Here is a 17,031-nt window from a genome sequence, read left to right as displayed (position 1 = left end):
AGAAGCCTAGGGGTCTGGGTATGTATTACTCAAATGAGAGGACTGCAGGAGGCCAGGCCCTCAAGGGTGTCTGAGTCCGGGCTCCAGTTCAGCCACAAACAGAATGAGTACCCGAGTTCCTGGCTTGGAACTACTACAGGCAGGGTGACACAAGCACTAGCTCAGTCCAATGCCCTAAAGGCTAATCTGGGGTTTGGATGCAGAGTTAGGCCAGAGCTTTGTGTAGCAGAACCCCAAGAGTGGGTTATTTTAGCAATGAAGAAAATGAATGTGTAGCCTAATAAGTAAATTGAATGTGTAGCCTAAGTAAATTTTCAAAAACTTTTTTTTCCCTTTTGTGATCCCTTTTATTTCTACATCTGAGGTAGTTCATGGGCTTATTCAGAGTTAAAAAATAAAATAAAACAAAAAAAACAATCCAGATTGGTGTGCCAGCTCTGAGTTACCAGCTGCCTGCATCTGGGAAGCCGTTTCCATAGGGTCTCCATGGTACAATGTAAAGTATCCCTGGCTAAAAGGATGAAAGAAAGAAGCCCGCATGTTTTAGTGATGGCAAGTGTCTCATACTGTATGAATACAGAGCACAATAGGCAGAGAAAAGAGAAGATTACAAATCTAAATCCTTTTAGAGTCTATCAAAATGCATTTTCTTTCCAACCAACACTTTACCTTGAAATTGCCATGGACACTCTGACCGCTGACCGAAACCTGGTGAAGCCCTTTGGACGGTTGGTGATCACCTCGAGGTCAGTGAAGGCTGGCTGCCCCCCCATCCGGGCAAGCAGAGCCAGGGTGGCATCTTCACATTCCTGGAACCCACCCAGTAACAGCAGCAGGTATTTCTTCTGATAAATGAGAGCTTTCCGAAAACTTTCTGCCCTCAGGTATTTACCATAAATTCTCTATGTTAAAGAAAGGGAAGAACATAAAGACATTATTAAGAAGCCATTCAAATTGTTCTCTAGGGGAAGATAACCTAGATTTTATTTTAAAAAAAGTTGTAGTAGCAGAATGGCAGATATCCTACTACTGTTTTCTACTTGATCAGCAAAGTTGAAGGTAAAGATAACCTTAAATTTTACACTTCTCCCTCATTTTAGTCAGTGCAATGTGACTACAAACCTTATACTTAGGTTTTTGGTTTATTTCGGATTTTAGTCCCTAGTCATCATATTTACTGCAAATATTTTTGTAATTCCATTATCTCGGTTTTTCTTCTAACTGCATAGAGCTACTTTTATTATTAGTGTCACTAATCTATCTAACTTTTTCTTCTTTATTTAATGTTTCCAATGTTAATGTTCTCTGTCCCTTTAAGAGTCATAAATTTATGTTCACTCCATAGTTAAAAAAATATTCCAAACATTTTTCTGTTTTTTTGTTTTGGATTTTATGTTAACGGATTAAAAGCTTTATTGCAATATTCATTAGAGTCAGTAGAGAGGCTGTTCAGAGGGCTTGCCATCTTACAGAGCGTGGTGATGCTCTGATATTGAAAGTAGTAGAGCTTTTGTTGGCAGTGGAAAAGAGAACTTTCTGTTATCTATTAGGGATGAGATGGGGGAAGTGGGACCATGAGCTCACGGTGCTGCCAAGAGGGCATGCCTTGCCACCAAGGTTTTGTGACCAGCTAGAGACCTGCATTCATGACACACACTCAACAGTGCGACCAGAGACAGCCTAAGTGCCACCTACACTTCTTTACTCTGTTCAGTTAAGGTTAGTGACAGATGAAACAAGGCAAAAGCAGAGGACCAGCTTTGGTACATGTTTTGATGGAAGACGTCTCCTACCTTTAAAGCAGCATGCTCAGAATCAGGGCTCAGATTCTGAAGTAAAGCTTCATTTCTTAGTTCAGCTTTCAGTTTGTACACTTCAGCTTCTGCTCTTTTTAAGGATTTTTGGAGAGTCAATTTTTCTCTGTTCCAGACTTCTTTTTCAGAAGCAATGATGGCTTCAATGTTGGCACCACCACTGAATGAAAACCTAGAAGACTGCAGAGACCAGAGACTACTTACATGATTTTTAGGCATAAGTCTCTGAAAAATCTAAATTAAACACATTAAAGGTATCCCCTATGGGAACCTCAGCTTTCCAATCTCAGACTGGGAGAGTTCAAAGCCAATCTCAACTGACAGTAAAGAATATACACTAAATATATGGTCCTTTGCTTAGTAGATTAATTTTAAAACTAAAAATCCCTGTGAGAGCCTAGCCCAAAGGAAAGTGTTTAGATTTTGCAAAGCTTTGAAATAAAACAGTTTAGAGACTTAATAAATGGACCATCTGGGTTCAAATGTAGAGCCTATGCCTGAATCAGCACACTGGGGAAGTGGGGGAAAAACCACCCGGCATGTCCACAGAGAAGTGGATTGCTACAGGAGTTCTGCGGGTGTGTTATCACGTATTTGACTGCACAGTTGTCTCACGAGTCTTTCCTATCTTTATATTATATTCCTATCTTTATATTACAGAAGCTAGCCATTTATTTTGTAGTTTTTAACTGGAAAAAATTAAATAACTGCTAGAGTGGTTTATTAGACTGAAATATAAAATTTAATGGCATCTTTCACTTGAGTCACAAACACAGTAACTGATAAGAACAGTCAGAATTCACATTTGAACATTTCTTTACATGGATCCACTGATGGTCCATAGGTAGCAAAGTATCTGGCTTTGGTTAAGATAAGCAGTTCTTGGTTTGACTATAGACTTCAGTTTTCTCATGTGCAAGGCTGAATGTGGATTAAAGACTCTGGAAGTACAGAACCCAGGATCTGGCCCAGAGAAGGCTCCCAATTATCACTGTCATCTTGCTAACATTTTCCAATGATCATACTAAGAACCAGATATTTAATATTTTTACGTTAGGGTTAAGAATTGAAACCAGAGAGCAGAAGTTGTAATTCTGCAGTATTTCGAGTGTGGCCATGCTCAAATTAGACGTACATAATCTCTGCCAGCTCCTGTCTGTCGGTACCACCTGATCTGTTCTTCCAGCTTCATAACCGTATTTCTCAGATCATTCTTTTCTTCTGTCAGTTGGCTGATATGTCCTGTCAGCTCAGCATTTTGTCTCAGCAGTCTTTCAGTCAATGAGCCACTAGAAGTACCTGGGGACACTAAACTAGGCTAGAAAGATAAAATGGAATTAAGGTCATGGGAGCACAAACGTTTATGAACAATGCACATAAACATGTGAATGGGCACGGAGAACAAGAGATTTCATGAAGAAGTAGTGCTTGAGTTGAGTCTTAAATAACTAGGAAGAATTTCACAGGTAGGAAAGAAGACAGGGAAGGGCATATTAAGTAGAAGGAATAGCGTGTGTAAGGCACAAGGGTTTTCTTTGAGAGTATGTTGCTTTTAGGGAGCTACAAGTGCCTTGGTAAGGCTAGAGTAAAGGCTGCCTTCACTTTATAGATAATAGACCTAAATGTAGGCAGTGGAGAGCCATAAATGGCCTTGAGGCAAGAGTGCCACAAATAAAATTTATGTGTTAGAAAAATTCCTAGGTAGCAGCATGCAAAGTACAGTAAATTAGGGAAGATATATCCCGGTGTCAGGTGGACACATCAGGAAGTCATTACAATAGTTCAGGTGAGAAATAATAGAAGCCTGAATAAAGGCAATGACTAAGGGCACATGGGATAGATATTTTGGAGGTAAAAGCACAGGACTTAGTCACTGCTACGATACACAAGTAAGTGAGTGAAGTAAAGTGGTCTATGGTGACTTTCAACTTTCCAAACTGGGCGGTATCAGGACTAGAAATGTGGGTTGGGGACAGAGGAAGAAAAGAATGATGATGCTCAGTTTGGAACGTGCCTGTGAGGTTCCTAAGGGATCACTATGGGGTCCACTTCCCCAAAGAAAGAGTTCCTATAATTAATGGAAAATACAAACCTGGACCACAGGATAGAGGTATACACTAGAACCACAGGCCACAAGAAGGTAAGGTCCATAAGGGTGAGATTTAAAAAAAAATTTTTTAATTAACATATAATGTATTATTTGTTTCAGAGGTACAGGTCTGTGATTCATCAGTCTTACACAATTCACAGCGCTCACCATAGCACATACCCTCCCCAATGTCCATCACCCAGCCACCCCATCCCTCCCACCCCCCTCCACTCCAGCAACCCTCAGTTTGTTTCCTGAGATTAAGAGTCTCTTATGGTTTGTCTCCCTCTCCAGTTTCATCTTGTTTCATTTTTCCCTCCCTTCCCCTATGATCCTCTGTCTTGTTTCTCAAATTCCTCAGATCAGTAAGATTATATGATAATTGTCTCTCTCTGATTGACTTATTTTGTTTAGCATAATACCCTCTAGTTCCATCCACATCATTGCAAATGGCAAGATTTCATTTTTTGATGGCTCCATAATATTCCATTGTGTGTGTGTGTGTGTGTGTGTGTGTGTTCTTTATCCATTCATCTGTTGATGGACATCTAAGCTCTTTCCATTGTTTGGCTATTGTGGATACTGCTGCTATAAACATTGGGGTGCATGTGCCCCTTTGGATCACTACATTTGTATCTTTGGGGTAAATACAAGGGTGAGATTTTTTTTTTTTTTTTAAAGATTTTATTTATTTATTTGAGAGAGAGAGAATGAGAGAGAGAGCACATGAGAGGGGGGAGGGTCAGAGGGAGAAACAGGCTCCCCGCCGAGCAGGGAGCCCGATGCGGGACTCGATCCCGGGACTCCAGGATCATGACCTGAGCCGAAAACAGTCGCTTAACCAACTGAGCCACTCAGGTGCCCAAGGGTGAGATTTTTATCAGATTTGTTCATTGCAGCTCAGAATCCAGGATAGTACCTGGCACATAACAAGTGCCTGCTATAAGTATTTGTTCAACAGGTAAGTCTACTGAGAACTCAGGCTGTGGGAATGAATGAGCTTTCACAGAGAAAAAAATGGATGAGGACAGGAGGAAGAGGAATTCATGAAGGTGACTGATGAAAGAAATGGAAGAAATAAGAGAATATTGTCACAAAAGGTTAAAAAAGAGAGGGCTTTTAAGATGGGAGAGGTCCAAAGTATCAAATGCTATAAAGAAGTCAAGGAAGACAGGGAATGAAAAGATTCATCAGATTAGTCAACTGTGAAGACACTGGTGGCATTCTGTGGGTGGTTTTGAGAGTGGTGAGGGTAGAAGCCAGGCTATTCTTGCAAGAAACTTGGTTATCACAATATAATAAAATGTCACTGTAATTATTCAATAATGATAATGAAAGTTAATTTCCCCTCAAATTTTTACTATCTTCTATTAGGGAAAAACAAATATTATTATTATTTAAAATAAATGACAAGATAAAATTAAAATTCTTTAGAAAATATGGTGCCAGTTTCAAATGATTCATATAGCTCCATTAAATCTTTAAAGTTTTTAAAGTCTTACCTCTTCCCCTGGCTGGCCAGTTAATTTCTGTAGTTGTAAAATAATTCCATCAATATTTTCCTGAACCCAAATGAAATCTTCATCATCTGCTGTTTCAAACTGCACTCTTTAAGAAAAAGACAAAAAGTCAAAACATACCTTTCTCAATTAGTGGTACTGACTAGCATAAACTTTACAGATTGACACTCTGCTTCACCTATCTTCTCCCTTACATTAAAGTGTTCTCTTTCCAGGGCTCAAGGTGAAGGTTTTCAGGTATATGAGTTTTGTTAAAGAATACCATCTCCTAATGTGAACATGCATTAACTTTAAAATTTCAATTCCCCACCCTTGGCTAACTATTAGTGAAGGGCAGGTTCTAACCAGCTTGTCTAAGAATGCCATTTCCAAAGTCAGGAGGAAAAATCTAACCTATTGGAGGCTTTCTGGGCCAGATGCTGTAGTTTTGAAGCCACATGTTGAAGCTTTTGTCTGATGATTTCTAATGCATGATTACAGCCAGCTCCTCCTTCATTCATTTCAATCAGTTTAAGATAGCTTGATTCCTTTGTCTCTCCTTCTAGTTTCTGTTGAAGAACCCAATTTCTAGTTCGATCATTGGTTAAACTCCATGTGGATGGCTAGCAATTTTCGGCAGAAAAAGAAAAAGCAGTAATTATAAATGAACAGCAAATCACATTTTTTCTCAAGGGAACACAATTATGGTTTATACTCCAAATAAACTTCTATGAATTTCCTTTTTAAATCATTTGTTTGTACCTATTTTTTTTAGAAGATTTTATTTGAGAGAGAGAGAGAGACTGAGAGAATGAGTGGGAGGAGGGGCAGAGGGAGAAGCAGGCTCCCCGCCGAGCAAGGAGCCTGACACGGGACTCCATCCCAGGACCCTGGGATCACGACCTGAGCCGAAGGCAGACACTTAACCAACTGAGCCACCCAAGCACCCTGTTTTTAACTATTTAAATAATTTAGTCCACTATCAAAATTATATGTTCAAAGGGCTGTAGTGTTCTTTTAAAAAATATTTTAAAACAGTTAATTTACCTCATTAAGATTCTGATAGAGAATTCTTCTACTTTCTCGTTTTTCTTCTCGTTCTAGTTCTTGCTTCTGGAATTCCTGCATAATTCCCTGCAGTCGCTTTCCTTCAAGGTCTAACTTATAAACCTGTTGCCTTTTCTCTTCCAGCTGGCGCTGAAGATCTTCCACTTTGGACTGGAGCTCATGCATTTTTTTCTGTCCCTCAGTGTTGGCCTCTTGTTCTGTCTGCAACGTCTTCCTGTGAACCTGCCTATCCTTTTCCATTTGCTGTCTTGTTTGCAAAGAATCCAGTTTATATTTCTCAGTCTCATTTAACAATTCTACTATGTGACTGTGTTTCTCCTCTAGCTGTTTCTGTAGCTCTTTAAGGAGGTCCTCAGAGGGTAGGGAGGGCCGAGGCTGCCCACTATCGTCATTGCTCTGCAAGTGAGCATGCAATTCCCGCTCCCTATCCAGGGTACTACTCATTTCCCGTATTCGAACTTTCTCAGATTCAAGAAGTACCTGAAGCTCTAAGTTTCGACCTCGTTCTTCTGATAACTGGGCATCATGTAGCACTCTTTGTGATTCTATTTTCTCCTGTGATTCATTTAGTAGTTGTTTCTGTTGTTCCAACAGTAGATTTAGCTGGATATTCCTTTGTTTCTGACCCTCAAGTGAAAATTTCAAATCCTTGTAGAAGAAAGTTGAATTTAAGAATTTGTTAATATTAAGAATTCTTTGTAAGTATACTATAATTCTACTTTATTAATACTAAGTTGGTAGTATTTGATAATAGAATTGATTATCCAGTTTATTAACTTAAACTTTCAGTGGTTAAAGCATAATTATTTGGATAGCCAGATGATTTTCATCAAAGACTATAAACAAAAGATAGATAAGCTAAATGATACTTTCTCTCCAAACATTAATCATACCTACTCAAGGAATATGAAGCAGGGTATATTCCTTCTAGAAGTAATGACTTTTAAAAATACAAATATTCCAATATAATGTGACAGGAGCTCCTGAAAAGCCTCATGTTGTTCAATGTCACATATTGAAAATAACAGGGCTTATGGGGAAAAGCAGGGTTAGGGACAAACTACTCAAAACTTATACAAATTTGTAACGATAAAAAATAGTAATCAGTACCCGAGGGGATATCATGTCCTTGCCAGGCAGAGAGCTCACTATGCCTGGAGGCTACCAAGATGGACATTCAAAAAAAAAAACCCCAACAAAACAAAACAAAATGTAATAGGGCAGAAAGGCCAGCTACTTAGTTTTTTAGCATAGAGCTAGGGAGCACCATGTGTGGATGGAACAAGAGCTCTGAGCCAGTGGGGCTACCACTAATGTGGGCACTGTGGGTGCAGTACAACCCGCCCTGAGCTGTGAGCTGTGCAAGGCTGGGCTGTGCCTCTTTGGAACACAGCCCAGAGTGAAGGGACTCATTTTCAATTTTTTTAAAAATATAACAGTGAGGGCTCCTGCTGCCAGAGAGGTGTCACTGTTCCCCTTCCCTAGGAGAAAACAAGAACCAAGACTACTTTGAGTTAAACTGAAATGGATGCCCTATTTATCAAATTGTATATGCACGAACTCAAATTCCCCAAACACACACCGTAGCAGAACAGTCTGTATGCACCCCTGGATGTAGCCAAACAAAACTGCATCACACCATTAGCATTTCCTAGATAGATAATGTTCAGATAACATAATAGGATTCCATATACAGTGAACAACTTACTGTACCTCATAAAGAGTCTAAGCCTGACATTTTAGAAAGAGGAAAGTCTTGAGACTCTCCCTCTTCTGTTGTTCTGGATTTTCCACAGACATGTAAAGACAAAGGTAACAATACCTCAAGTTCTTCTTTATCCCGCTCTTCACTGCGTCCTAGTTTGGCTTTCTCCTTCTCCAAAGCCCATTGGAGCTCTCTGGATTTTTTCTGTTCACTTGCTAATGTGTCATTAAGCAAATGTACTTCATCGGTTTTATCTTTAACTTCCAACCTAAATCAGAGACAATCGAACTTTCATAAAACTACTTTAACCGAGTTTATATTGAGAGAAAGAGAGAGCTTCCACTGAAAAGTGGAGGTATATTATAAACTAGTTAATAGGAAAATATAAGCCATGTAAAGATTAAAGATTTCTGACTGTGGTTTATTTCAAATTAACCGTTTCTAGTAATGCCACTATTAACTATTATTTAGCACTGTAAACAATTTACTTTTACAAAATAACATTAATAAAAATTTTCCTTTGTCTTTTACTGAACATGGGAATAACCACTGTTCAAAATAAAGAATGACTGTCTTTGTAATGTGTCCTTGGCAAGCAGAATATCTCACTATTTATACCAACAATTTATCCTTTTCACAAGCATTGTATTTTAAAACATTTTGTATATTTTAGGTAGATGAACCACAAATTCTATTGAGATCATAAATATCACTTCAAATTACTTGGTGGTAAAATAGAAGTCAAAATTATGTATCTCATACAACAGTAAGTCTCCAGTAGAACTGAACCCACAGTAGAGAATATGCCAATACCTAATCATGAATTTATCATTTGGAAAAATTTGGAGTTTTTCCTTTCCACTGTAGTTTTTCCTATAAATAACAAAGTTTCAAGTTATTTACACATTATGTATAATGTCATGCTGTTATAAGATCTGCACAATGTCTGTGACAAAATTCCTTCACTTCCTTCACCCAAATAGGTTTATAATAAGGAAGCCTGACATACCTGAAGGTCTCCAATTCCTTTAGGTGCTTATGTTGTGCCTTGAGTGTTGTTTCTAGTTCCAATTTAGTTTGTGCAAGTTCACTCTTCAGTTCAGCAACCACCATTTTCTCAGAACTCAGTTGTTCCTGCAGTTCTGCTGCTCTGTCCTTCACACTGCTGAGCTCCACTTGCATCTCCAGCATCTGAGACTGCTTCTGCTGCATATTATACTCCAAGAGTTCTAAATGGAAAATTATTAATACTTAAATTATGATCTTGCAACTCATATTTGGTTTATAAATATTTTATTGATGAGAACTGATTTTTAATTTAGGACATTACTACAAAGCAAATGTGAAGAGATCACAGTCCCAAAGTTGGCAATTTATATAAATACGTATCATGAACACTTTCCTCATAGTGCTAATGGTCAAGATTTCAGAACTATAAATACATAAGGATGATAACAGTTTAACAGAATAATCAATGCAAGACATGAACTAAAAGAAACTTCAGGTGTTCACAAATACTATATATAGAAGTGTGTATTTGCTCAAGCAGAATTTCAAGAGCTCCCGCTAAAAAATGCCAAAGGTTTTTGACAGCCACACAAAGCACTTGCAGGAGTCTGGCATGTAACCATGACTACAGTGCTGAGCACGGCTTGCTGGTTTTGTTTAGCATTCCTTCGCAGACAGTCCCTAGGAACTTTACTGTCCTAGAAGCTTTGATCGTGGTTTGTTCTTTAAACACAAACCAAACCCCTGCTATAGGTCTGTTACAATGAAAACAAATGAAAATATTTAAATCCTTAAGTATAATAAATGAAAAAAATGTTATGAAATATGCATCAGGAGCCTGCTTTTGCAAAAAATATAAACTTGTATACATATGGCATATTAATAAAGGTCTGCAGATAATAACAGCTGTTATTTTAGGATTCAGGAGATTCCAAGGGGGTAATTTTTACTCTATTCTTTTGTTTCTCCATTCTACCTTGAATGTGTTTTCAACTTAAAAAATTTTATCAAAGTTCATCACTTTATATTACAATTCACTGATGTTAGGAAAAAGGAATAACTTTGGCTTTAGAAGACAATCATGTCAGTTTAAGCTTTTTTTTTTTTTAAGATTTATTTATTTTAGAGAGCACAAGCATGAGGGGCAGAGGGAGAAGGAGAGAGAATCCCAAGCAGATTGTGCTGAGCGTGGACTCTATCTCAGGACCCTGAGATCATGACCTGAGACGAAACCAAGAGTTGGATGCACAACCACTGCACTACCCAGGCGCCCAAGTTAGTTTAAGCTTTTAAAACTATTTCTTAGAAGAAGCTAAGGATCGAAAAATATAAATATGTATCTATATATTTTCAGTGGGGTTCTATTTAACTTAATAACAAAGTAAAATAATACTAATCAATTCTCTAAAAATAATCTTCAGTTAATCTTACATCTAAATATAAGATATACTTGTGATCTAATTACACCTCTTTTCTCTGAGATATTTTAAAATATTTAAATTTTTTAGTTGTTCAATGACAAATGTGAGACTATGGTGTAACTTTCCCAAAATTTGTAAAAGCATAGGTGTTTCTACCATTATATCAAACAAAACTGAAGACCAAAATGTCTCTTCACTAGATGTGATGAAAATTAGACTGTACTTTAATCCCTACTGATTTCCATCTGCAACTCAATTTATTATAACAGACATCCCTACCAAAAAGTGGGGAAAATACAAGAATGAGCATACCACAAAGGCAAAAATCCAGCTAGCCAATAATCATATGACAAAGAATCAAACCACTTCAGTAATTAGAGAAATTACATTAAAATTACACAATTAAAACCACAATAACAATCTACTGCATATCCACCAGATTGGCAACAAAGGTCTGACAATGTCAACTATCGACAAGTAAGTGAAGCAATGGGGACTCTCATACTCTGCTAGTAAGCATACAAATTGATAGGACCACTCTGGATTATAAAATAAATGTGAAATGATGTATTCTATGACTCAGCAATTCCACCCCTGGGGGTATATATACCCAGAAAACTCATGTATGTATGCAGCAGCAACATAGTATAACATAGTATAACAATGTGCAGAACAGCACTGGTTGTAATAGCTAAAAAATAGAAATAACCCAAAATATTCAACCACAGAATGGATATATAAATTGTGGGAATTCTATACAGTAACAAAAGCAAATGAACTGGAGATAAATGCAGTAACTTAAAAAAATATTATGGAGAGGTAAAAGAAGCAAGATACAAATATATACAGAATAACAAAGTTCAAAAGCAGGTAAACTTCAAACTTACATGGTTTAGGAATACACAAATAGGTAGTCAAACTAAAGAATCAGGATAATGGTTACCTCCAGGTCACCACAGTGTAGTGTGTTTGGGAGGAGCTTCTGAGGTACTTGACATGTGTAAAGTTTCCATAAATATTCACTTAAAGATTTGTTATACTGTATATTTTTGCATTTTGCACTTTTCTCTATGTATATTATAGTTTACAATAAGAAAAGGATTAAAAAAGAAATAGTTACTTTCATTGTGGATTTCTTTTTCTTTTAGGTGGTTATCCTCACAAAGAACTTCAAAACAAAAAAAGATAATGAACTTAATGGGCTTGTTTTAAAGAGCCTGATCAAAGCAATACTGTTCATTTTAAATTAAATATATGTTTAAAAACCAACTGGACAATCCTTTAATTCCCAGAGTCATTAATGTAGATTATTTCCACTATAGGAGAATGAGAAGAAAACGTGACTAAAAGAAAATGTGTTTTAAATGAATAATAATACAAAGAAGGGAAACAGAGTGAAATATTGCAACCTATTTGCTGCCACCATGTGAGCCTGACGTACAGCATACCTTGGCCTGGTTGATCATTTTCTTGTTCTCTTTTCAGAGCCATTTTCCTACCATTCATTTGAGCATGCAGGGCTTGAATTTCAGATAACAAACTCCTTCTGTCTGCTTTCTGGAGGCATTCCATAGCTGCTTGATATTCAATACTCTGTAATAATGCAAAGCAAAAAATCAAGTGAAGAGAGTTGTAAAGACAGTAATATTAACAACCAGGAAGTCTGAAAAAAAAAATGGAACATACATGCTGAAATTTTGGAAAGATGTTAATTTTCTCTTCCTGTTCATTAGGATTTACTTTTTAATTATTAATCTTCATATTTACTTTGAAAATTTTCACACATACAACAAAACAAGACTATAATAAACACTCATGTACAGAGCTTAAGAAATAGCACCTATCAGCTCTATACAACTCCCTGAACATCTCCTCTGCACCACCTGCTTGAGAAATACTCAACACTCAACTTCTAAGTTTGGTGTTATTTTCATGTGCTCTGTATATTATGTCATATACACACATGTATCCTAAGCAAATACAGTACTGTTTTGCATGTTTTAAAACTTTATATAAATGGCATCATACGGTGTATTCACCTTTGTGTAATTTGCCTTTTTCATTTAATTAATTTTTTTTTAAAGATTTTATTTATTTATTCATAAGAGACAGAGAGAGAGAGGCAGAGGGAGAAGCAGGCTCCCTGCTAAGCAGGGAGCCCGAAGCGGCACTTGATCCCCGGACCCTGGGATCATGACATGAGCCGAAGGCAGACGCCCAACCATCTGAGCTACTCAGGCGCCCTCATTTAATGAATTTAAGTGAATTTCATGTTGGTGAACCATCTGGGTTGACACATACAGCTCTAATTCACAATCATTTTCAATGTTATATAGTATTTCATAGTATGAAGTATACAGTACATTTATCTTTTCATATATTTATCGGATACTTTTTTTGTGCACCTATTTTTATCATTTGTTCATTTTTCCAGTGGTTGTTTTATTCTCATTGGATATTTGGTCAGTAGTTTCCTTTCCTTATGCTGTCTTTGTGTGGTTTAAGAATCAGCAATAATGAGGCCTGGGTGGCTCAGTCGGTTAAGTGTCTGACTCTTGATTTCGGTTCAGGTCATGATCGCAGGTTTGTGAGATTGAGCCACTTGTCAGGCTCCAAGCTTAGCATGGAGTCTGCTTGAGATTCTCCCCCTTCCTCTCCCTCTGCTCACACGTGCTTTCTCTCTCTCAAATAAATAAATATTTAAAAAGAAAGAATCAGGGCAATATTGGCCTTACAGAATGGGTTGGGAAGTGTTCCCTTCTCTTAATTTTAAAAGAGTTTGTGAAGGACTGGTATTAATTTTTTAAACATCTGGTAGAATTCACCAGTGAAGTCATCTGATAATAGGCTTTTCTTTGTTTTATTTTCCCTTCGTTAAAATAACGAGTCACAACTTATTTTTAATGGTATGCTACCTTTGCATTCCTGGATAAGTGTAAGGTGACTGTGTCTCTAAAAAATATACATGGATTTGGTTTAATATTTTGTTTAGGAATTCTGCATCTATGTTCATGAATAAAACAGGCCCATAAGTTTTCTTTCTTGCATTATCTTTGTCTGACTTTGATAACAGGGTTATATTAGCTTCTTAAAAAACCACAAGGCATTCCCCCAGTCATCCAACAATGGGAAGCATATGTTTAAGACTGGAATTAGTGATTCCTTGAATGTATGCTAGACGTCACCTGTAAAACCATTTGAACTTAGGGTAATTCTTGTGGGTAAATTTTTTTTAAACGGTTTTTTATTTCATATTTTGACATAATTTCACCTATAGAAAAGCTCCAAAATTTGTGCAAGGAATCCCCATATTTCATTCATTCAAATTCTCTAAATGTTAACTACATTTGCTTTACCACTCTCTATCTCCGTGTGTATGTATCTACACATATACATCATTATTTTTCTTTTCCAAAATGTGTGAAGATAAGTGGTAGACAGATGCTCCTTTACCCCTAAAAACTGTAGTGTATATTTCCTAAAAACAAGAACATTCCCTTACAAACCACAGTACAATTATCAAAAGTAGAAATTAATCTACTACGATACTATTATTTTATGTACAAAACTTATTTAGTTCCCATTTGCCCTTCAGCCAGTATTCTCTGATGATCACATCTTACATAACTATAGTACATTATCAAAACTAGGTTTAGACATTGGTACGATTCTATTTAAATCACAAGGCTTACTGAAATTTCATTAGTTTTTACACACATTCATTCATTTTCCTGGTGTATAGTACTATGAAATTTTATCACATGTGTAGGTCTGAGTCACCATGACCATAATCAGGATACAGAACTGTTTCATCAACACAAAGAAACTCCTTTGTAGTCACATCCTTTCCCCAGCCATAACCCCTGATAACCACTGATCTGTTCACTATCACTATATTTTGTTATTTCAAATGTTATATAACATATAAGAAGTTTAGGGTATCAACAGTCCGTTCCTTTTTAACTGCTAAGTAGTATTTCATTGTATGGATGTACTTTAATTTGTTCATCCATTTACTTGTCAAAAGACATTGGGTTGTTTCCAGTTTTGGAGTATTACAAATAAAACTTCTATGTATATTCTTGTACAGATTTTTATGGAGACCTAAGTTTTCATTTCTGATAAATATCTATGAGAGTGTGACTACTAGGTCATATGGTAAGTGTATATTTAACTTTATAAGAAAATACCAGTTCATTTTCCAGAGTGACTCTCCCATTTTACATTCATATCAGCAATGTATGAGATGCAATTTCTCTGCATCCTCACCAGCACTTGGTATTTCCCTAATTTTTATTTTGGCCATTCTGATAGATACATAGTGGCCTCAATTTGTTTTGGTCTAATATATGCTTGTGAGTAGATTTTAGTTATGCACAAAAGTGAGGTAATGTACTTCATATCAGGAAGTACATGATATCTAGTTTGTTCTATTACTGGTGATATTAATTCTGATCACTTGACTAAGGTGGTATCTGTAAGGTTTTCCACTATGTAGTTATTGCTTGAGTTATTACTATAATGCTTAATAAAGGGTGATCTAGCTTCATCATTTCTTCTATCTACTCTCTGGCATTCTAGTGTAAGAAAGAATTTTTATGCATTTATTTATATTAGTATGAATTCATGAGTTCTTATTTTACTCTTTGGTTTATAATCTGTCACTACCATTATTTAGTATGATGTTCCAATTGTCCTAAATGTGGATGCTGGGAACTCCTTCAAGTTGGCTTCTGTGATCTTTTGACATCTCCCTTTCATTCTCTGAGCAAGTCTTTGTCAGCAAAACAAGATATTCCAGGTTCATCTTGTATGTCCCTCTGCTCCAGCCCAGGAATCAACCATTTCTCTAAGGAGTCCTAGCTCCCTTTAATGGAGAATGTAGTTAAAAATGAAGATCTGGGCACTAAGTGTTGTTAGTAGTCTTTTAACTATGAATTTGATTTTTTTCTTTTTCTTTTTTTTTTTTTTTTACTAGTTATAGGACTTTTCAGGTTTTCTATTTCTTCCTGAATGAATTTGGAGAAGTGATTATTTTTCTAGAAATCTGTCCATTTCACCCAAGTTTTTGAATTTGTATAAAATTATTCATAATATTCTATTATTTTATATCTGTTATGATCCCATTTTCATTCCTAACTTTTATAAAAATGTGCTTTACCTTTTTCCTTAACCGATTCTCCAGAAAAGTTTCTTATTATCCTTTCAAAGAAGAAACTCTTACGTTTTTATCTTCTCTGTTGTACCAACATACCACATTTCACTAACTTCATTTTTCTTTATTACAGTTGAAGTTCATTAATTGTGGATTGCGTATCTACAAATCTGCCTATTCACTAAAATTTATCTGTAACCCCAAATCAACACTTGAGGTGCTCTGACAGTCATTTGTAAACATGCCAAGAGGGGCAAAATACTTAAGCTGCCAGCTGAGTGTAGCAGCTGAAGTGGAACTAGGTGCCGTTCTGCTGTTTTCTTTCATCTCTTATACTACAAATGGTCTCCTTTTTGCCATCTATTCAGTGCTGTGTTTTTTTGCACTTTTATGCTCTTTATTGGTGACTTTGCTGTTTAGAATGGTCCCTAAGCACAGAGATGAAGAACTACCTAGTGTTACTCATCACAAGAAGGCTGTATTTTATGCAGAGACCATATGTGATAAATTTCATTTAGATGTGAGTTACATAGTGCTCTTGGCCATGAGTTCAACGTTAATGAATCAGAAATACCTAGTAAAAAAGGTATCTTTAAACAAACCCATACAAAACAGAATTATGTATTGATTGGTTGACAAATGTCATAACCAGGGGTTCACAGGAACCTACCCGTGTATTTGCCCTAGTAGCAATGGCTCAGCATCCACAGCAACTTCACAGAATCTAACTACGGCAGACAACAAGAACTGACCATAGCTTACTTCTACTTTCTTTGGGCTTACTCTGTTTCTCTTTTCTAACTTCCTAAGTTGGATGAATAGCTCCTTAATTTTCAGTCCTGCTTATTTTCTAACATAAGATAAAACATTTAAGGTAATAATTTTCTTCTAATATTCTTAGTGGCTCCTGTTAAAATTTTAACTTTCAGACCTTCTCCAAAAGTAATCAATAACTCACTTGCTTATTACTATTGAAAAGCATTCTTTGTTTCAAAGTTTTATTTTGATACCTGTTCTTGTATTCTCTGTTCCAAACAGTTTAATAATCCAACTGCATCTCTAGTACCTAGAGCTGTCAGCTCAGTCTGAAATGCAGCTAGTAAAACACTGCGCTCCTTTAAGAAAACTTGCTGAAGAGCAAGCAGGAGTTCACCTCGCCAGTCTGGGGGGCTCTCGTGAGACTGGGAACCATCATAAACCTAGCAGAGTATAAAAAAACAAAAGTTAGTTTTCAAATAAGCATGTTTTAAAAAATTCTAAAAATGGTATTTA

The 17,031-nt window shown here is 36.5% G+C and overlaps 1 protein-coding gene across 3 annotated transcripts in view; it reads right to left on the bottom strand.

Moving 5' to 3' along the window:
* AKAP9 (A-kinase anchoring protein 9) overlaps nucleotides 1-17,031 on the bottom strand; it is a 197,807-nt gene that overhangs the window by 9,575 nt on the left and 171,201 nt on the right. For 2 of the 3 annotated variants that reach the window (XM_078059241.1, XM_036113321.2), the window contains 10 exons: nucleotides 16,770-16,958; nucleotides 12,053-12,197; nucleotides 9,185-9,404; nucleotides 8,293-8,443; nucleotides 6,450-7,118; nucleotides 5,817-6,025; nucleotides 5,406-5,511; nucleotides 2,950-3,132; nucleotides 1,794-1,994; nucleotides 670-902 (listed from right to left, as the gene is read on the bottom strand). In XM_078059241.1, coding sequence (XP_077915367.1) covers nucleotides 670-902; nucleotides 1,794-1,994; nucleotides 2,950-3,132; nucleotides 5,406-5,511; nucleotides 5,817-6,025; nucleotides 6,450-7,118; nucleotides 8,293-8,443; nucleotides 9,185-9,404; nucleotides 12,053-12,197; nucleotides 16,770-16,958 — 2,306 coding nt within the window. Of the gene's footprint in view, nucleotides 1-669; nucleotides 903-1,793; nucleotides 1,995-2,949; nucleotides 3,133-5,405; nucleotides 5,512-5,816; nucleotides 6,026-6,449; nucleotides 7,119-8,292; nucleotides 8,444-9,184; nucleotides 9,405-11,724; nucleotides 11,773-12,052; nucleotides 12,198-16,769; nucleotides 16,959-17,031 lie in introns of all 3 variants that reach the window. The other variant, XM_078059240.1, reaches the window with a different exon arrangement.

The sequence above is a fragment of the Halichoerus grypus genome, chromosome 12 (assembly GCF_964656455.1).
Source record: "Halichoerus grypus chromosome 12, mHalGry1.hap1.1, whole genome shotgun sequence".
Lineage (NCBI taxonomy): Eukaryota > Metazoa > Chordata > Mammalia > Carnivora > Phocidae > Halichoerus > Halichoerus grypus.
Note: the sequence above shows the minus strand (reverse complement) of the source record. Positions and strands in the feature narration are given on the sequence as shown.